This window comes from Balaenoptera physalus, assembly GCF_965194825.1.
Source record: "Balaenoptera physalus genome assembly, chromosome: 13".
Lineage (NCBI taxonomy): Eukaryota > Metazoa > Chordata > Mammalia > Artiodactyla > Balaenopteridae > Balaenoptera > Balaenoptera physalus.
Window position 1 is genome coordinate 4,554,020 of NC_138892.1, and position 21,048 is coordinate 4,575,067.

Consider the following 21,048-nt stretch of genomic DNA (forward strand, 5'->3'; position numbering starts at 1 on the left):
GTGGGGACGGCGGCCCAGGGAGCCGGGGGAGATGGCGCGGAAGGCCTCGCGGCGCAGCGGGGTTCTGAGGGGACCCGGGGATGGGAAAGTCAGGGACGGTCTCGGGGGTCCTGAGGGAATCTTGGGGGGTTTCTGGAACCGAGGATGCTAAGGGGTCCCGGGGCCCTGAAACGGCGGGAGGGCCTCAGGGGGTCTCGGGGTCTAGGGGAAATCCTGGGTTTGGGGGCTCGAGAGTCCTGAAGGTGTAGGGGCCAGAGGTGGCCGGGGACTCCGAAAGGGTCTCGGGGGCTGGGGCTCCCGAGGGCGGGTGAGACGGGGGTCTTGGGAACCGAGCTCTGTCGGGGTCCTTGAGGCGGCCGTGGATCCCGAGAGAGGCCGGGGGTCTTGAGGGGCTCTCCATCCGGCACCGCCGGGCCTCCCCAACGAGCCAGCTCACCCGCGGCGCCGCCGAGACGCTGGTCGGAGCTCGCGCTCCCGCCGCCTCCTCCCGCTCAGCGGTCCAAGTCTCCGGGGGCTCCGGGAGGCCGCGCGCCCCTCGCGCTGGGCGGGGCCGGGCGGAAGTCGGTCTGCGGGTGGGAAGACGGCGCGCGCACCCGGAGCCGGAGCCGGAGCCGGAGCCGGAGCAGACGACGCGCAACCCCCAAGCCGCGACTCCCACGGAGGCCGGCCGCGGCGTTACGGCGAAGCCTTGCCTCGTGCGCCCGCCCTCGCCGCGCGGAGGTTCCGCCCCAACACCAACGGCTCCCGAGCCACTGGCCCCGCCCTCCCCCGAGGCCCCGCCCCATCTCCGGCGCAGGCGCGGTCGAGTGCGCGGAGGGCTCTCGCTGGGCCGAGACTTCGTCCGCGCTCTGCCTGCAGCTGCTCACAGCGCGTTCTCAGTTTCATCTGCAAAATGGGCGCACTTTGCAGGGACATAGAGACCATTAAGTGCAATCGGAGGCGCCTCTCTGCAGCCAGGCTCTGCATCACACTCATGCACAGCTTCTATTCTCCAACCCGAGTTGGGTCCAGACCCGGGCCAATGTCGGGTCTCCACACACGCCCTGCTTGCCAAAGACCCTGCGGACCTAAAATCGCCAGTCCCCTCCCCCAGCCCCGCGTTCTTTTCTTTCAGAGTTCTTACCACTCTGAAATTACGTATACTTGTTATTTTTCTCTCCCCAGCTCCCCGGGAGAGCCGGGACCTTGTCCGCCGTGTCCATCCCTGGGTACCCAGAAGCTAAAACGGGGCTGGGCACACGATCGGTGCCCAAATGTGAATGAGTGAGTGTCCACCCGTGCTCTCCCCTCATCAAGAAATACTCTCACCCGGAAGCTGAGAATGGGACCAGCTTGGGTTCGGATCCCGTGAGTCCCTGTGACCACACGCCCGTCCGTGTCCCAGGTTCCGCGTCTGTAAAACCTGTGATGCTAGTGCGCGCCTTCTGGGGTGGTTGAGAGAACCAAATGAGATCGCGCATAGATGGGCTCGGCACAGAGGTACGCAGCTGGTTTAGTGTCCCCTAGTGATCTTATTATTCTGGTGGCCCCCTTCTCCCATTGTCTGCTTCTGGAAGCCCTTCCCTTCCCTGAAGAAAACCTAACCGGATCAAAAGCCGCTTCCTCTTGCCAGCTTTCCCGTCCTTCCTGAGTCCGCCCTCCCTGCCCTGCCCTGCCAGCCAGAGTTAATGGCTATTTCCTCTCTCCTCAGCACCTCCCCCCATCCCCCACCCACCCCCCCGCGGGTTTTAAAGTTGGCTAACAAACCCCACCCCACCCCCAGCCTACAGGGAGCCTCCCATTCGTGAGGGAAGTCGTGCTTGTAAGTTTCAAAAGCCTGTGAACTTTGGGGCCCCAGAGCCCCGAACACCGTGGGGGCCAGTGAGTCAGGGGTGAAGGAGGAGCAGAGGTGGGCTTCCTATGTGGTGCCAGGCACTTGCCTGTGTTCCTTTAGTTCTCGGAACAAGGTGAGGAAGTCGCCATCGTTATTATTCCAGATGGGGAAGCTGAGGCACATTTAACCACCACTGCCTGCAGCTCCTAATGCCCTGTACCCAGGGTCGGAACACAGTGCAATTCAATTCCTGGGCACCTGTGCTGAGTGATGGGCACCTGTGTTACCCGAAAACCGGGTTCACCTCTTGGTGAATGTGGAGCCAAAAGACACAACTAAGCCAAAAAGCGTGTGAAGGGACTTCCCTGGTGGTCCAGTGGCTAAGATGCTGCGCTCCCAATGCAAGGGGCCCGGGTTTGATCCCTGGTCAGGGAACTAGATCCCACATGCAGCAACAACCTATCCCACAGGCTGAAACTTAAAAAAAAAAAAAAAAACCCACATGCTGCAACTAAGACCTGGCACAGCCAAATAAATAAATAAATATTTTTTAAAAAGAAAAAGCAGGAGAGGGAAGGATTTATTATTACTTGCAGCAAGTAAGGAGAACACTGGGGATCTTTCCCAAAGCAGTGTATCCCTAGACCACAAAATTGGGAAAGTTTTAAGCTAAGGGTGGGGAATTCCCTGGTGGTCCAGTGGTTAGGACTCCGTGCTTTCACTAACGAGGGCCTGGGTTGGGAACTAAGACACCACAAGCCACGTGGCACGGCCAAAAAGAAATAATAAACTAAAGACGCATGCATGTTCACGAAGGGGCTTGAGCAGAGGAGAATTCTGCATAGAATTGGGGCAAAGGTTGACAGAGTCCAAGCTTTAGTTGATTGAAGTCAGAAGGGTCAACATCATCTTTCTGTCCTCCACTTGGATGGGGGCCTTAGTTCCTGCAGAACTCAAAGACTGTATTGGATTAGGATGTATATCTCTTGAGGAGGAACTGGGACTCTTTTTTATCACTGACTATTGTTTCTTGACTGCTTTTACTTTGTTCCTGCATTCCCTCACTTCTCTTAATATCATAAATTACTGAGACCTGTTCAAGGGCAAGCACTATGGCCAAGCTGACATCCCAAAATGGCTTAGGCCAAAAACAGCTTCTCTTATGTCAAGAAAGCCATGCCTGGTTCTCTTTCTCTGGGGACCCCCTAACCTATCTGCTTACACCTGTACCTGTAGGAGACAGCCCCTGCCCTCAAGGGCCCCAGGCCCCAGCGTGGACCTTGATAAACAGAACCCTGTGGGCTCGGTGCTGTCAGAGGTCAGACCCAAGGCGCAGCGGGGCCCGGGCAGGGTGTGCCAGGATGGTGGAGCTGGAGTAATCAGTTCAGCTCTAGGCGAGGTGCAGGCTGGAAGTCTCGGCCCCTCCACCCAAAAGCTCAGCCAGGCAGCCTTACAAGGACAAAGCCAGCAGAAGGGACACCTTGGGAACAATGCCTTCCCCTCCCCTCCCCCATATCCAAGAGAGACACAGCTTCTCTCAAGCTGTGGAAAATTACTGGGAGGCACTGCCACCTGGCCGCGTTGCACACTCTCAGAGCAGATAAGGCAGTGGCGGGGCAGGTAGACAAGGAGCCGGCATGGTGCTGGGGTGCGGGCGTATGTCACACAGTGTGGGCCCTGCAGGGTGTAGGAGTCCGCATCCCAGCCCCCACCCCACGGGTGTGAGCACGTCTCATTCAGCGTGTACTGAACACAGGAGTGAATATGTGTATGCGTGAACCCACAAGGCTCGGTTCCCCGGACAGACCCCGCTCACTTCTGTGCAGAAGTTGCTCTCGTGGACATGCTTTTGTGTGTGTGTTTAACTACTGTTTATTGAGCACCTACCACGTGCCACGTGCTAAACTCTCCATACGCATCTTACCGCACCCGTCAGTCGTCCTATGCGGTAGGTATTATTATTCCCCTTTAACAGACTGAAAAGCAGACACTGAGGACTTAACGGTAACCAGGCCAAGCTGGAAGGTGGGCATCTGCTTGGAACTGCTGCAGGACATGCCTGGCTACAGAAAGGGTGTGGTGTTGGCAGAATGGAGAAAAGGGACAGAGTCGCAGGCGGGGCCCCGGGAGAGGGAAAAGACATAAGGGATGAGCTGACAATCCTTCCATCCCAGAAAGGAAGTTTTTGCTCTGTTGCCACGGAAAGACCCACATCATAACACAAAGATGCCCTGCACGGGTGTAAAGCCCTGATGTATGCATATCGTATACCTCTGGACCACACCCTACGTGGATAACACACACACTACGCCCCCGTGTGGCTTGTGGGATTTTAGTTCCCGGAGCACGGGTGGAACCGGAGCTGTTGGCAGCAAAAGCGCAGAGTCCTAACCACTGGACCGCCAGGGAATTCCCCTACGCCCCCCCCCCACATCAGTTTCCTGTAGAAACTCCTGGTGCTGTACCTGTGTCTGGGCAGACTGGCAGGTAGGACTGTGACGCCAGTGCTGGGCAGCCAGTGGGGGGTGTGTAGCTAGCAGGACGGCTTTGCTGGCAGGAGAAGGGAGGAGGGAAGCTTGGAGAAGTCTCTCTGGCCCTCCTCCGCTGTTCCGTCTGCCCCCCACCCAGGCCCCAGCTCAGGCCTCCTCACCCCTGGCCTGGAAGTTTGCAACAAGCCACACTGAGGTCTCGGCTCACCAATCCAGGCCCCTGCTCCCCAGCAGCCATGATAAGGCCAGGGGGACCAGCATGAATACCTCCTAGGAGCTGAGGACACAGCAGGAAAACAGCCCCTGCCCTCATGGAGCTGACGGTGCAGAAGGGAAATGGGCAATATACACATGTGTCACGTGCCTAGGCCCATGCTCCGCAGTAAGAGAAGCCACCGCAATGAGCAGCCCACACACTGCAAGGAAAAGTAGCTCCCGCTCGCCACAACTAGAGAAAGCCCGTGCACAGCAATGAAGATCTAATGCAGCCAAAAATAAATAAATTAATTAATTTTAAAAAACATAACCATTATTAAAATTTATAAAGAAAAAAAAACACGTGTCAGGGCGTGGGGAGGCTATAAAGAAAAGGGCAGTTGGGTCAGGGACAGACACCACTATGAAAATAAAAGGGCAAAACACAGCCTGGGAGCAATTTGCAAACACATATCTGACTAAGGACCCAATCTAAAATATACTAAGAACTTATAACTCAATAATAAACGAACAACCCAGTTTTTAAAAACTGAGCAAAAGATTTGAACACGTTTCATCAAGGAAAATATATGAACGGCAAATAAGGACCTGAAAAGATGTTCAACATTATTATGGGGAAATGCAAATCAAAACCACTACACACCACCAGAATGGCCAGCATTTAAAAGCCTGACCATACCAAGTGTTGCAGAAGATGTGGAGGAACTGGAACTCTCACACTGTTAGTAGGAATGTGAAGGCATACAACCACTGCACACCTATCAGAATGGCTAAAATAAAAAATAGTGTTGTACTTCCCTGGTGGCACAGTGGTTAAGAATCTGCCTGCCAATGCAGGGGACACGGGTTCAAGCCCTGGTCCGGGAAGATCCCACATGCCATGGAGCAACTAAGCCCGTGCGCCACAGCTACTGAGCCTGCGCTCTAGAGGCCGTGAGCCACAACTACTGAAGCCCGCGCGCCTAGAGCCCATGCTCCGCAACAAGAGAAGCCACCACAATGAGAAGCCCGAGCACCGCAACGAAGAGTAGCCCCCACTTGCTGCAACTAGAGAAAGCCTGCGTGCAGCAACAAAGACCCAACACAGCCAAAAATAAAAAGTAAAAATAAAAAAAAGTAAACATGCACTTCCCATGCAACCCAGCAATAGCACTCAGGTATTCGTCCCAGAAAAATTAAAATTATGTTCATGTAAAAACCTTACATAAATGTTCATAGCAGCTGTATTCATAACAGCTAAAAACTGAAAACAGCTCAAATGTCCTTCAGTGGGAGAACAGATACACAAACTGTGGTCCATTTACATCACGGGACACTTACTCAGCAATACAAAGGAATGCACTGTTGATACCTGCAACAACTTGGATGGGCCCCAAGGGAATTACGCTGCCAGAAAAAAAAAACTCAAAAGGTTATATGTTGAGAAAAGTTGAGAAAAATCACCTCCTCCTCCAGGAAGCCCTCCTGGCTATACCAGCCCTGGTTGGGTGGGGAGAGTAATCCTATCTCTGATTCTTACGGCACTTCTAGACTGACCTGTGTGTCGAAGGCCAGACCATGCTCTGTCCAGGGTTCTGCTCTGACAATTCCTCTGTACATTTCTATTCTGACCGGAAGGGTGGCTCCGAGTTTTCCCAAGCCTGGGGCTCAGGGTTAGGTTGGATTTAACTGAATGACATCACCTCGTGATTGATTAGATCTCAGAAAAAATCACCTATTTTGGAGCAACCTTCACAAGCATTCTGACTCTCTTTGCACAGATGAGGTCAGAGGAGCCCAGAGAGGGTACTTCCTTGCCCCAAGTCACACAGCATGTCTACAGTGATCAGCTCATTGATGAACCATGATTGAGATGGGAGAGAAGGTGAAGCAGCATCTGTGTGGAGGTGGAAAGCTCAGCTCTGAAGGCCCTGCCAGCTCAGTCATGGGAGGAGAGGATCCTTCAGAATCTGAGAAGTGAGCTAGAAAAATTGCTTCTGTGGGTATTTATAATTAGAAGTTTCCGTGAAGCTTGAGTCCAGCCCAGAATCCATGAGCCAAGCCCAGCCTCTCCCACCCACCCCCGCCCACCAGCTTGGGTTAATCTGCAGACTGGAGAGAACTGGCTGGAAGCTGGCCAAGGCTTGGCTTCTGCCTTCGAATCCAAGCTCACCCCCCAACCCCATGCTGCCCAAAGATGAAGGTTTACCCTCCTCTCCCCTGTGCTGCACAGAAGGGGCCTGAATGCCATTCCAAAGGGGCCAAAGGCCTCCTGCCTTGTCAGCTATGGCCCCCTCTGGTGCACCTGGACATGTCTCAGCATCTGTGATCTGGTGCCCTGAGAGCCCCATGAGCCTGCTGGGACTCTTCCTCACAGCTGTCAGGTAGCGTTCTTGCTTTAACCAACCCTGCTCTGACAAACCTCTTTTTTTTTTTTTTTTTGGTCGCACCGCTTGGCATGTGGGATTTTAGTTCCGCAGCCAGGGATCAAACCTGCGCCCCCTGCACTGGAAGCACGGAGTCTTAACCATTGGACCGCTGGGGAAGTCCCCTGACAAACCTCTTCTTCTTTCAGTGATGGGAAGTGGGACTGACTTGTTTTGCACATCCCAGAAAGGAAAGCAGTCTTGCTACCTGGCTCAGAAGACAGAATTGAGTTATCTGTGCGGAGACTCACAGACCCAGGACTGGGAGAGCCCGTCTGCCCCCCAAGAGGACTTGGTGCCCCTCCCCTGTGTCCTGCAGCCTCTTTTGCCTGCCTGTGGTGGGGTCCTCAGAGAAAGCTGTGAAGGGACCCAGAAGTGCATGGCCCTGAAATTAACTGTTTACATCAGCCCATTTTACAGATGAGGAAACTGATCCCCAAAGAGAAAGAGCTGACTACAGGGTTGGTGGGGGGGACAGGACGAGCTGCCAGCAGAGCCGTAACCTGGGCCCAGATCAGCTTCTGGTACCTCACAGCCAGCAAACCCAAAAACAGCATCTAATAATCCCTAAAGCTCACGCGAAGCCCTCAGGGGAGGTGCTGATTTCCCATCTTCCGGAGGAGCCTGAGACTCAGACAACCCCGGTGCCCTAACAGCCCTGATTTCCTTACCCTCTCCACCTTCGCTTTGACTGAAAATTAGCCCCCTACCCCCACCCTCCAGAGAAACAATGCAAACCCTCAAAATGACGACTCATTCATTCATTCAACATCTCACTCATTCATTCTGTAAGTCTTTATTGAACTCAAAATCTTGGGAAGATTTTATTAAGTGCTTTCCTGCAGTTGGACCAACAGGCCCTGTGTTCGCCTTGGATGGGGTCAGGGTGTGAACATGGCCCCCCGCAGACCCCTGAGCAAGCCCCTCGGGGAGACTGTGGCCGCCCAGAAGTGGCATCCGGGCTCAGTCCTGGAGCTTGCTGGCATACACCTTGGCCCTGTCCAGGGGCGGTCCCCGGTTCACAGATGTGTACGAGGGCTCCGAGGTCCCCAGGGACTTGGGGATGGCCTCCTGCGTGATCTGGGAGTCGTGGGCTGTTTCCCCGTCAGCACTGCCCATGTCCCTGACGGAGGACATGAACAGAGCCGGGGTTAGGGGCGCAGAGCAAACCCCAACCCCTCAGCTGGTCAGGGACCTTTCTACTTAGACATTGCTTTCACGGAGGTCACCTTAGGCCTTCATTCAATAGACCAATCTTTCCAGAGCACTTACTGTGTGCCAGGCCCTGGGATAAGAAAAGTGTCACTCTTTTGGAATTGTGTGAACAATTTACAGGTCCTACCATGAGCTGGACAAATGTCCCCAAAGAGCTAAGATTGTATGGGGAGACAGACCACAGCACACAATGACCAGACAGAGTGGATGAGTCCACTGGAGGGCTTCCTGGAGGAGGGGGCAGTTAATCTGGCCTTAAAGGAGGAGAACGGAGGCACAGAAAGGTATTCCAGGCATTTGATAGGAAGGACTAGGGAGTGTCTGGGGCAGGAGTGCAAAGTTGGGTGCAGCTGGAGCTGGGGTGGGGATGGTAGGAGGGACGAATGGAAGAGCCAGGCTAAAGTCAGATAACAGGACCTTGGTGCCAGATTAGGGTGCTGCCCAAAGGGAGGGAGGGACATCACCACATCTAGACTGCTCCCAGGTCTGGCCAGACAGACCAGTCTCTTGGTGGCTAATCTCATCTATTATCTGTGTTTTTAACTTAAATGTCAGAGGGCAATCTGATTTCCAAGTTCACTGCCTCCTCCCTACTCCATCCTTCACCCACCCCACGTCTCCTCCTTCCTGGCTAATCTCTACCTTTCCACGTAATTTCACCTACTCCAAGGAGCTTTTCCATCCGCTGCACCCGCGCTGGGACAGGCACCCCCACCCCGCCCCCCATCTTTAAAGCCGCCTGGGTCTCCTGCCTCTCTTGCTGAGATGCACACTGCATGTGAGTTTTCAATTCATCCCAGTCCTGATAAAAATTTGTTCCTGCTGTTCCTTCCTCCAGGAAGCCCACCCTGATGCTCCAGGTAGGATCTGCCCTGCCCTCTTCTGGATTATCATGGCACCTGCACCTGCGGCTGCCTTGATTCACCCCCTGCTCCATCCTCCCAGGATTAGTGGATTGCTGTCTTCCCACAAGGCAGCCCCATTAGCTGCTCCAGACACCCCATGGGACACCTCCAGTCCTGATCTAAATAGACGCACATCAGAGTTGGTAGTGGCGTCAGGAGACTCAGGAGCTCTGGTCCAGCTCTGTTTTACCTGGGGGTGTGACCCTGGGCCACCCTTCCCCCCTCAGGCCTCAGTTTCCCCATCTGTACTGCAAGCGAGTGAATTATAATGACAACAGAAGCTAATACCCATTTAGTACCTGGGTACTGCCCTGAGGACTCTATAGGGAATATTTCACTTAACCCTCGCAACTCCATGGGGCAGATAATATTGATTAGAATCTCCATGTTCCAGAAGAGGAAACTGAGGCATAGAAGGATAAGATACTGGCCCAAGACACACAGCTGTGTGAGAGCTCAGATCTGCCCACAAAGCCCCAGTGCTCAGCAACCCCCTACCCAGCTGAAGACTTGACCTTGGACACCCCAGGACCCTGCTCCTCTCTCACTAGACCCCACCCCACCCAGGGTGGAAGGCAGCTCTCTTGCTCCCGGGCTCCCCCCACCTCAGAAGACCCTCCTGGTGGAGTGTGTCCCCAAGCCCCGCCCGCGCCCCTCCCAACTGGCGGGAACTCACGCGAGGCTGAGGACAATGGCGCCAGCAAAGCCAATGAGCAAGAAGAAGGGCAGGGAGCCCAGGATGGACGTGATGACGATCATGCCCCCGCTCCGCCGGCCCGGCCACGTGTCAATCGCCGAGTACGGAGCGACTGTGGGATGCAGGCTGGTTACTCTCCAGGTGCTGCACCCCCCAGCCTCCTCCCAGGGACGCACAGGGAAGCCTTCCCTGCCCTGGAAGCCTAAAATCTCAGGGGTGAAGCAAGGACCCAGGTCAGTGCCTCTCCCTGGGTTTCAGGTGTAATTATCTGACTTGCTACCACATCCCACTCCCCAACTTTCTCTTGCGTGTGTCTGCTCTCACCCTCTTTTAACCGTCTTTTTGCATAATTTTGAATTATGAACTGACTCAAGTCTTCCGGTGAGACGGATGGGATACAGATTATAAACAAAATAAAGGTGGAGCAAAGGTCCCCAGTCTAACGGAGTCAGGGGGACTGTGCCCTCCCTCTGCTCTGGCCAGTGTCACCCTTTTGGAACTAAGTGGACAAACCATTTATAGGTCCTACTGTGAGCTGGCTTTTCGTCCAGTGTCTCCTGTAAATCCCATGAGACCCCCGTTCTGCAGATTACTCCCTGCAGCTCAGGGAGATTGAGTTCCTGTTCAAGGGCACTCAGACTCCAGCCTCAAGCCTGTAGGTCTGTCTCCCTGCCCCAAGAGAGCTGGGCCTGGTGCTTTTATCTGGATTACCCGAAGGAACCCTGCTGGAGGAGCAGAGCAAGGATTCTTCTTCCCACTTTTCAGATGGGAAAACTGAGGTCCCACCCAGCAGTGAGGCTCAGACGCTGGGCTTGAACTTGGGACTCTCGGCCCCAGGGCAGTGCTGTTTCAGTGGGACCACAAAGCATGGGCGTGCCATTGGAGGGGTGAGCGGGGACAGAGGGTAGGAAGGAGCCCCCAGCCACATGCACGCCTGCCCAGCTACACCCTCACTAGCCGTGTGACCTCAGGCAACCTCACAGAGCCCTAACTGGCCCATAAGATTACCATGGGTGGCAGGGGAATTGTTTTTTTTTTTGGCTGTGCCTGCAGCTTGTGGGATCTTAGCCCCCCGACCAGGAATCGAACCCAGGACAGCTGAAGTGAAAGTGCGGAGTCTGGACTGCCAGGGAATTCCCAGGGAGTTCTAAAGTTAGGGTCACAGGTTGTCAAAATTACCGTAGGAAATCTCTTCTGTCGCCCCTAAGGTTCAGCAGACATGATTTGGTGTGTATAAACCTGGTATCTGTGTTGAGAACTCAGATGGAGGCTTGAGGGGGACAGGGCAGGACCACCGGCAGATGCCTGGGCCTGCAAGACCCCCCATTTCAGAAAAACCATAGGAGAATGGCACTCCTGCTGCCGCCAGGGCTCATGCCCCTGTGGCTAAGATGCCTCTGGAACCACCCTACAGGATAATGATGTTGTCCTTGTGAGGGCTCAACAAAGGGGCTCGTTAGGGTCTAAATGCAGGATAAACGCTGAGCCCTTTGGAGGCAAATGCACCATCAGGGCTGGAAATGCCGGCTGACTCTGTCTTCAGTTACACCATCCACAGCCAGCCCAAACACCTGCAAATCCTCCACCGGCCTCTGTCATGACACCTGGTCCTCGAGGGAGGGAGGATGAAGTCTTGGGTTAAACTATTTTAAGATGCATTTTCCTCATAACCCAATAACCTGCCTGTATCTGGGGAGACTTTTCCAAGTGACAGCATGTGTCTGCTTCCCTGGGTTCCCTTGAGGACCACTCCCAGCTCACCTCCACCACTTACGTCGGTTGGTGCGGATGGGGTCCGACCACAGGGTCTGGTCCTGTACCAAGCCTGTGGACATATTGACCAGGACGTACTTGAATCTGGAAGGAAATGGAGCAGGGATGACTTCCTTCCATCCTGTGAGCCTCAGCCACAGGGAGGGGGAGGGACCGGGGCAGAGGTGGGACTCGTAGGAGATGGAGATCTAGGTGGCCCCAGTGGGTGGGGTGGGGGTGGGGGGGCTCTGGCAACAGGATGCTGCTGGACTTCGCATTAGCAGCACCTTTGCCCAGGTGTTTCCACAGCTCAGATGCCACCTCATCCACAAAGCCGTCGGATGCTCTCCCTCTGGGAGCCCCTCTGTTTCTCTGCCGTATATATTGTGCATGTAGCAGACTTGCTGAGTATTGACCCATCTGTCCTTCTTGCATTTTTGCCTTCCTCTATTCCCAGCCTGGTCCTCGGTCTCACAAAAGAGACTTTAAAAAAAGGAATGATATCCATTTGCAACCCCGATGCCCTGTGATAAAGGCTAACGTTATATGCAGAAAATCCCAATCAAGTGTTACAAAACATAAAGGAAGAGCAGGTGACACAGTACAGAATACCCATGGCCTGCTTTAGGTCTTCTTCACCCTCAGTTAAAAATGATGGATGTTCTGAGATCAAAGAAATCAACAGCCTCTAGTCTGACACACAAAAAAATGAAGACCCTTAAAATCTTTGTAGCATCCAGTGTTTTACTTAATCCCTGCTTCTCTAGGTTTGAAGATGAGAATTCCAGAGGCTGGGATGTATGCCCTGTGTCCCCTAGGTAGGGTGGGCTCAAGTAGGAGGGAGAGGTTTTCCTACATTAAGAACAAGGTCAGAGGTAAGGGTTGAGGGTGGGGCAGAGGACAGCCAGGACTCAGGTCCTGCCCAGTGGCCGAGGCCAGAGGAGGGGTGAGCCCTGTGAGAGGATGGAGGTAAGGGATGGCCTGGGCCCCAGATGTGGCCTAGAGGGTACAGAGGCCCCAACCTAGGCATCTCCATGGTAACAGGGGTGAGTGTAATCAAGGCTTGGCACTGGGTGAGACGCCTGGCCCTGGGTCAGGGCTGAGCCCCCAGCTCGGCACAGAGCAGATGCTCAGGAAATACGCGTGGAAATGAACCAGGGAGCTGCTCTGCGGTGCACTGCAGGAAGGCGGGAGAAGTCTTTGCGCTGAGCCCCAGCTTTTCTCGAGGTGACCCCCTTCCCTCTCTGGACCACAGCTCCTTCCCTGTCAAACGAACTGCCACGTGGGTGATGGGCCAGGACCAGGTGCATAACTTGTAGGGCCCAGTGCAAAAAGGAAAATGTGGCCCCTAGTTTAAAAGTTAAGAATTTCAAGATGGCAATGGCAGAGCATTAAGCCAGGAGGGGGTCCTTCTGAGCGCAGGGCCCTGGGCACGGTCACGAGCCCAGGAAGCCAGGAATCCTTTATGGCACCCGGGACGGTCCTGGCATGTGGTAGGCTCCAGAGAAATGTGGGTTCTCACACTTCACCGGCTCTACATCCCCCCACGTCGGGGCTGGGGCACACCTGCCCCTCTCCCGCAGCCGTTCACACCCACCTGTATTCCGTGGCTGCTGACAGGGGTGGGTTGCAGAGGCCCCAGAAGTTGGGGTCAGACAGGCAGGTCCCATTGGTGCCCACCCTGACCAGGTATGCGTTCAGGATCTCCGAGGCCCGGGACACATCCCTGACAGCATCCAAGCTGGGCAGGTCGCTGCAGGGGGTCAGGTCAAAGGCCGCCGCCTTGTAGGGGCCTGTCCTCCCTCCCTCTGTTTGCTGGAACGTCGAGCTGAGTGGGGCCTTGGTGCTGTCCTGCACAGAGGCGTTCCTGAAGCTGGCTGTAGAGGCAGTGCCGGGAGTGAGGTTCCTGGCCACCCCAGCTTAGTCACTCACTCAGTCATTCAACAAACGTCCCTAAGCATCCTCTCTGCGCCAGCGCTCTACTGGGCCCTGGGGTCTCTTCCTTACTTGCTGGGTGATCTTGGACCACTCACTTTACCTCTCTGGACCCTCTGTGAAATGGGAGGAAAACACCTCGCCGTGCCTGCAGATTGGGATTGGGCACAGGTAGGCAGTCAATACTTGCTTGCTGAAAGAATAAAATGATGACCCCACAGGAGCTGCTGTAAATGGCTGCTGGCTAGAAACGTAAGAGGTTGTCATCGGATCCCTACTCTCAGATCCCAGGGTGGCTGCCAGTGAACAGGTCGGGGCTGGCCCAGAGCCCTCAAGTCCGAATGCGTGGCTTCCATCCCAAACACCGATCTTGAACTACCGCGGGAAGCCTTGGGCAGGACTTGAGCTTGAGGACCAGAGAATCTGATTTGCTCTCCAGCTCCGGGAGCTCCCATGAGTTACTCAGCCTCTCTGAGCCCCGATTATTTGCCCCCGTGATGAGCATCCTAACGGCTACCTTGCAGGCAGGTTGTAACTATTAGCTCTAAGGTGTGCGAAGCACGAAGCACAATGTAAGTACTCAGTGATTGATGCTGTTATTATTTCCCCCACCAGACCGGATGTCCCTCCAGGGCAGATGCACGTCTGTGACCGCAGGCACCGAGCCCAGGGCTGGCACAGAGCGGGCACCAGTGCGTGTCAGTGAGGTGCGTGGGGTGGTTTAATTGCAGGCACGGAGCATCCCTCTACCTGTCTCCGTCCCGCCTGCCTGCAGACAGGTCAAAGCCCCTTTCAGAGCAGCCCAGAGGAAGCAGGGCCCTTACCCGAGTCGACCAGGACATAGAGGTAGACCTCGCAGGTGCCATGGAGGGCCGCTGAGCTGTCAAACACGCAGAGAGGCTTTTCCAAGGCCACGGTGGTGAGTGTGGGGTTGCTGGTGGCAAAGGTCACACTAGCCAGCTGGGGCTGGAGCTTCACACCTGGAGGAGCAATGAGGCCAGGAGCTGACCCCCAGCAGAACTGTCCACACCCACGGGCACCCTCTGCGCGCGTGCACGCGCACGCACATACGCACACACACACACACACACCCCTCTGCAGTTACTGAACATCTGCGGTGAGCCAGGCACTGGGTTTCACTCTCCCTGTGGGCCATCTCAGGAACTTGTCTCAGACACGGGCAGCATCCCTGACCCCACCCAGCCATCCTGACCAGAACCAGGAAATCCAGCTGAACTACTTCTCTCTCGCTCCCGCCAACAGACATTCAGTCACCGAGAACCCCATTGCCCCGCCTATGCATCTCTCCACCCCGTCAGCCCGGTCTGAGTCCACCCTCTTCACCTGGACCCTAGCAAACAGCCCGCCCCCATCCTCTGCGCTCTATCGTGCAAATCTGACTGCGTCCCTCTCCTGCTGGGCCCCTTCCTGGCTCCCCACTGCCCTCCAACACAGTCCAGCCTCTCTGGAGGGGCAGTGAGGTCCTGAAGCTCTGGGCCTTGCCTCATGGGTCTCCGGCCTCCCCTCCATGCACACCCCCTGACCTCATGCTCCGGTCACACCGATGGACAATGGGTGGGAGGTTCCCAGGATAGACAATGCCACCGCCCTCCTCCCTGAACTTGCCCATGCTGCCCCTTCACCTGAAATATCCCTCCGTGTCCCGAGTCCAAGCGTCACCATGAGTCTAGTCCTGTCCCTCCTCTGCTCTCCCACAGTCCCCTGTGTGCTTGTCTCTCGCAGCACCCAACACAGAACCCTCGAATCCCCATCAGAGGAAGCTTATTATCAACGTTGGCTATTATTATTAATATCTGGGTCCCCAGAGCCTGCACAGGGCCTGGCACAGAGCAGGCATCTGTGCCCATTCCTGGAGGGAATAAGTTCCCATCCCTGATGCCACTTCCCATCCAGGCTCCTCTGGGGACCCTTCAGGAGGATCAGGGTGCAGGACACGCCCCGGGACACAGCTGCCCGCCCTCCCCGGGCACAGCCCCCTCCTCTCATCCGCCGTTTACCTGAGCCAAGTCGCAGGCAGCCGAGGGCCAGCAGGACCCAGAGCGGAGGCATCGCCCGAGAGAAGCTGCGACAGGGCGGGCGGTCCAGGGGGCGAGCGTGCACCGCGCCTCTCCCGTCGCGCGCACCTGTCGGCCCTGGGCCCCGGGCGCGCCCCGCCCCCGCCCGAGTCAGCCAATCTTCGGCCTCCTCGCAGGATATTTACATAAACCCCGCCCCGGGCTCCCCCGGACCGCGAGGTGCTCAGGGCACAAATCCATCCCCGCCGGACCTTCCCGTTCCCTGACCGAAGCTCCTACTGTGTGCCGAGGCTGGAGCGGCGCTTTCAGGGCGTCTCTTGCCTAATGAGACCTTGGGGGCAAACCACTGCCTCTTGGAGCCTTAGTTTCCACACTGTAAAGTGAGGACACTGATTCCTTTATAGAATTCTATTTATGGAAACCCTACTATGTGCCACTCACTGGGCTCTTGTGAAGATGAAACGGGTTAACGGGTGAAAGTGGTGTCATGGAAAACCTCGAAGTCCTGGGTCTGTGAGCTGTCTGGAGACCTCTGGTGTGGCCCTTCAGTTCACAGGTGCAAATCCAAGGCCCGGGGAGGCCAGGGACTCGCCAAGGCTGCAGGTGGGCTCCGGGGCTGGTGGAGAGCAGGACTGCTGCCCCCCAGCCCAGGGCTGTTTCAGAAGGGATGGATCAGGGTTTCAAGGCGTGCTTCCTGGCGGAGATTTTGAAAATAGTGTTGGGGTCTTCACCTGGACCAGATGGTTCCCTCCAGCATCAGGAAGCGTGCACATCTCCAAGTACACCTTAGATATTACATTTTAAAAATAAAAGTAAAAGGATGGGACATTTTTAAACTGGAGCCCAACAGTAACTAGTGAATCTGTGTATGACATTGATGGTATAACCACTTGAAGAAAAGGACTGTACCTGAGGGGCTTTGGAACAGGCTTGCCTGCCTGTGCTCCCTTGGTGGAGAATCCTCTAAGGACAAAGAGACCCTGGTCCTCACTGGTGAGGCAGTGGTGACGGTGGGAGACAGAGCAGCTGGGAAGTAACTTTGGGGCACCCTAGGACTGGTGCTGTCAGCACCCAGCTTCCCGCCATAGGATGAAGGGGATTTGGAGTGGGGGAACAGGGAGTATTTTCAATTAGCAATATTATTATGAAAAAGTAACAAAACGACTCCCAAGCTCTGTCTACTGAGAGGACATAGAAGGGATGACAGCCTGTTGCAAGGAGCTCACTTAGCACTCTTGGACCCGAAACCTCATCCACCAGCAAAGCGCACCAGGGCCCCTAGAGAGATGGCGACTCCAGGGCTGGGACAGTGAATGTCCAGAGGAGCCTAGAAAGTAAAGAAGCTCTCGAAGAACGATGGCACAGAAGGGGCTTGAAAGGGCTCCCAATGGTCAGATTGGGGAAAATTTGAGCACAAAATAAATAACCAAAGTAACATATTTAGCCCATTGGATAAAATCCAAATCCATGAGTCAATACTGATACTTTTAAAAAATATTTATTTATTTATTTGGCTGAGCCAGGTCTTAGTTGCAACATGTGGGATCTTTGATCTTTGTTGTGACATGTGGGCTCTTAGTTGCGGCATGCATGTGGGATCTAGTTCCCTGACCAGGGATCGAACCCAGACCCCCTGCATCGGGAGCATAGAATCTTAGCCACTGGACCACCAAGGAAGTCCCAATACTGATACTTTAAAAAACGTTTCATAAGAGAAGGGAAAATTCTTCTTTAAAGAAGAACACCAACAAATAAATGTAGAGAGAATGACAAAACCAAAAATCACTCTTTTACAACCATCCTGGTAATAACTGATTCGAGAAGGAATCATCTCAGAAGATGTTAAAATCATAGGGTCAAATATTTTTAGGGAACAAGATACACAGAAATCTGGAGACACCAACTTAATGAAACAGTCAAATCTGATGTCACCAATAATGGGACGGACTGACCTCACGTGCTTCCCGGCATCATGGCTCTGGGAAGGGCTCAGCATCACCTATGGATTTCCTGGCCAAAAAGTCTAACCGGAATCTAATCAACAGCAAACAATCAGACACATTCAAACTGAGGGATCTTCTGCAAACCAGCTGGCCTGGATGCTCTTAAAATGTTACTGTCATAAAAGGCAAAAGCAAAAACAAAACAACAAAACAAAAGGCTGAGAATTGCTGTGGACTGAAGGAGACATAACAACTATTGTATAAAGGCACTGAGTGACCCTTGAATTCTTGGGGAAAAACAAAGAAGCTCTATGAACACTGTGGTAGTTAGCATGACAAAGAGAGAAATTTGAATTACGGAATGTGTATTGGATAATAATATTGATTAGACACTAAACTTCCTGAGTGTGACCACCTTATTGTTGTTCTGTAGAGGGAGATGCATGCTGGACTATTGTGGGTGAGGCGTCGTGATATCTGAAACTCACACTCATATTTAGGGAGAGAAACAGGGAGAAAATAAGAGACAAAGCAAATGTAGCATAATGTTAACAATTGGTAAGTATGAATGTTCACCATACTCTTCTTGAAACGTTCCTATAGATTTGAAATTTTTCAAAGTAAAAGCGTTGGGAGAAAAAGATTTTATCCTCAGCCACAAACGCACTGATCCCCTCCCAGGGCCTCAGTTTCCCCTCTGTAAAATGGGGCGGGGGTTTGATGGCCTCTCAGCTCTGACCTGCCAAGAGTGGAAGAACAGATCCTTATCTCCAGGGAACAGAAAATGCCCCGAGATAAGGAACTCTTGAGCAAGGGGTGGGGTTTTCCTCCAGGAATTTTTATGGACTGACATTTCTTGCCCAGCGACTGTGTGTGTGTGAACCAGAGTTTGTCAGAGGCCAGCAGAGCTGACCTTGAAGGCTCAGCCCAGAATCCCCCATGAGAGAGAGAAGAAGCAGGCAGGGACTCACTGTCTTCTCCAAGACACTGCAGTTTCTTATGAAAACACAAAGAAAAATCCTTAGCCTCTTGCCTTGCCCAAATATGGAGAAAATATTTGGGGGAAAAAGTTAAAATAATAATCTACTGAGGCCCAGAAACATTCTGCAAAAAAAAGTTTTGGATTTATAAACAAGTTTCCACTTCAAAGTGCTGACTTTTGTTTGGCAGATTCTGAAGAAGGGAAAAGCGCAGGAGATACGAGCCGTTTGCCTGGGTGACACTCACGCTGGTGTCAGTGGAGGGAAACTGGGGTGCCAAAGAGGCCCTGACACTTGCCAATGCTTCAGCCCAAACGTCCCATGTGGACATTCCAAACATTTTTTTTGCAAATACCAATTTTTAAAAAATTTCCCCTTTTGATCAGGCCCATTCCAGGGCCCTGAGTCTTCCGTCTGACTTAATATTTTACTTCCAGTTTTATTGAGATATAATTGGCGTACAGCCCTGTATAAGTTTAAGGTGTACAGCATAATGATTTGACTTACGTACATCATAAAATGATGATCACGATAAGTTTAGTGAACATCTATCATCTCACATAGACACAAAATTAAAGAAGTAGGAAAACAATTTTCTTTTTAACATCTTTATTGGAGTATAATTGCTTTACAATGCTTCGTTAGTTTCTGCTGTATAACAAAGTGAATCAGCTATATCCCCTCCCTCATATCCCCTCCCTCTTGTGTCTCCCTCCCACCCTCCCTATCCCACCCTCTAGGTGGTCACAAAGCACTGAGCTGATCTCCCTGTGCTATGCGGCTGCTTCCCACTAGCTATCTATTTTACATCTGGTAGTGTATATATGTCAGTGCCACTCTCTCACTTCGTCCCAGCTTACCCTTCCCCCTCCCCGTATCCTCAAGTCCAGTCTCTACGTCTGTGTCTTTATTCCTGTCCTGCCCCTAGGTTCATCAGACCTTTTTTTTTTTTTAGATTCCATATATATGTGATGAGAACTCTTAGGATTTATTCTCTTAACAACGTTCATAGGTAACATACAGCAGTGTTCATTATATTTATCATGTTATACATTACAACCCTAGTACTTATTTAACTTATAACTGGAAGCTTGTAGCTTTTGACTGAATTCATCCAGATCCTTCTAGCCCCTACTCCCCACCTCTGGTAACTACAAACCTGATCTCTTTTTCTATGAGTTTTTTTGTTTTTGAAGTATAATCGACTACAGCACTATGTTAGTTCCATCTGACTTTAAATCCGTTTGTGTATTTCAATCCATCAGACCATCTTTCTGAACCCTGGCCTGGACTACGTGCTTGCTAGGAGGCCACGGAGCAGGAAGTTCTGTGATGGGAAAGGTTATACAAACCCAGCCCTGCACAGACCTCCTTTGAATTTGAAACATGGGGAGTTTATAGGTTGGAAATTCTTGACCCAGAAATGTTTCTCCAAGGGCCAGAGAGGCCAGAGAGGCCTGAGCCGGTTTCCACAACTCTTTTCTTTTGATGTCACCCCAGCAAACACTTGGTCTTAGTCTTGGCCACATCTGAGAAGTCCTGGAAGCCAAGCTTTTAGCTGCGGTGAGATTTAGTCACTTTCAAACAAAATGAAACAAAACAAAATGTGAGCAAAGAAACCCCAGCCCCCAGGAGCTCACCCATCAACCGCCAGCTCCAGGTTGCTCTGAGCAGCCCTCACCTCTCTCCGCGTGCCCCAGACTCCTCTCCCCCCCCCCCCCCATCCTGCAGAACAGCCCCAGCAGGGCCCTGAAGGGCCTTGGCTCTGGTTCTTTCTCCAAAGCCTTAGTTTCTTTCTCAGTGAACTGGGGGTACTCAAGGTGCCCCCTGGCAGAGCAGAGGCGTGAAGTGCGGTCGTGGGGTGAACACGACTGGGGTGCTGGGCAGTGTGGGGAGTTAGAGCCTCCAGACCTTCACCCTCCTTCTCCAGGCCATCAGAGGCCTCCCTTTCAGTGCCCGCTCAGGTAGAATCCAGCCTCACTCTGCAGGTATTTATTGAATGCCTACTACGTGCTGGCCACACCAGTCTCCCAAGTGACTCAAATCCATCTGTTCCTTTCTGGTCCTGCTCCCGCTGCCTGGCACAGGCTATTACTTTGCTAGGGCTGCTGTAACAAATACCACAGACTGGCGGGGAGGAGGCGGGGTTGAAACAACAGAAACTTAGTTTCTCACAATTCTGGAGCCTAGAAGTCTGAGATCAAGGTGTCAGCAGGACTGGTTGCTTCTGAGCCTCTCTCCTTGGCTTGCAGGTGGCCGCCTTCTCCCTGTGTCCCCAGATGGTCTCCCTCTGTGTGTCTGTGACCTAATCGCCTCTTCTCATAAGGACGCCTGTCATATGGATCAGGGACCATCCGAATGACCTCATTTCACCTTATCACCTCTTTAAAGAGCCTGTCTCCAAATGCAGTCACATTCTGAAGTACTGGGGCTTAGGACTCCAACTTTCACCCATGACACACATACTTGGCTCTGTCTATGCCTTCCTGCCTGGACTAATAACGTAGTAACAACAGTTGCCCTTATGTGTCAAGGACTACGCTAAGTGTTTCACACACGTTAACTCATTTATCACATCCAGTCTGAGAGGCAGGTATGATTATTACCTCCATTTTACAGATGAGGAAACTGAGGCTCAAAGAGGTTGAGCCTGTTAGACTGT

At 53.2% G+C, this 21,048-nt stretch overlaps 2 protein-coding genes and 1 long non-coding RNA gene across 12 annotated transcripts in view; 1 reads left to right on the forward strand and 2 right to left on the reverse strand.

Moving 5' to 3' along the window:
• FAM118A (family with sequence similarity 118 member A) overlaps positions 1–672 on the reverse strand; it is a 26,741-nt gene extending 26,069 nt beyond the window's left edge. For 2 of the 8 annotated variants that reach the window (XM_082421627.1, XM_082421625.1), the window contains exon 1: positions 437–666. The gene's annotated coding sequence lies outside the window, so the exon portion shown is untranslated. Of the gene's footprint in view, positions 1–436 lie in introns of all 8 variants that reach the window. The other 6 variants (XM_082421624.1, XM_082421623.1, XM_082421629.1 and 3 more) reach the window with 5 other exon arrangements.
• The window catches only part of LOC309641551, a 13,447-nt gene extending 5,842 nt beyond the window's left edge, over positions 1–7,605 (forward strand). Inside the window, exons 1-3 of one of the 2 annotated variants that reach the window (XR_014252684.1) lie at positions 857–1,479; positions 6,279–6,474; positions 6,970–7,605. This is a non-coding gene — a long non-coding RNA (uncharacterized lncRNA). Of the gene's footprint in view, positions 1–856; positions 6,475–6,969 lie in introns of those variants that run through there. The other variant, XR_014252683.1, reaches the window with a different exon arrangement.
• A 98-nt stretch (positions 7,606–7,703) lies between these two features.
• UPK3A (uroplakin 3A) lies at positions 7,704–15,736 on the reverse strand. Of its 2 annotated transcripts, none has more exons than XM_082421632.1 (6): positions 15,446–15,736; positions 14,252–14,431; positions 13,090–13,369; positions 11,515–11,597; positions 9,720–9,852; positions 7,704–8,046 (listed from the first exon to the last, which is right to left on the reverse strand). In XM_082421632.1, the coding sequence occupies exons 1-6, from the start codon at positions 15,495–15,497 to the stop codon at positions 7,887–7,889; spliced, it is 888 nt and encodes a 295-aa protein (XP_082277758.1). In that variant the 5' UTR covers positions 15,498–15,736; the 3' UTR covers positions 7,704–7,886. The 2 variants fall into 2 exon arrangements, with proteins under 2 accessions (XP_082277758.1, XP_082277759.1); XM_082421633.1 differs by having other exon boundaries at positions 14,252–14,407; positions 15,446–15,731.
• Between the last annotated feature and the right edge of the window lie 5,312 nt (positions 15,737–21,048).

What these genes read in the sequence shown, in the direction of transcription:
- UPK3A (XM_082421632.1), bottom strand. Translation starts at nt 15,497, where the DNA reads ATGCCTCCGCTCTGGGTCCTGCTGGCCCTCGGCTGCCTGCGACTTGGC. An exon ending in TCAGCAGCCACGGAATACAG is followed by an intron (nt 11,598 to 13,089) that starts GTGGGTGTGAAC and finishes ATTTCCTTCCAG; the next exon opens with ATTCAAGTACGTCCTGGTCA. An exon ending in CCCCATCCGCACCAACCGAC is followed by an intron (nt 9,853 to 11,514) that starts GTAAGTGGTGGA and finishes TGCATCCCACAG; the next exon opens with TCGCTCCGTACTCGGCGATT.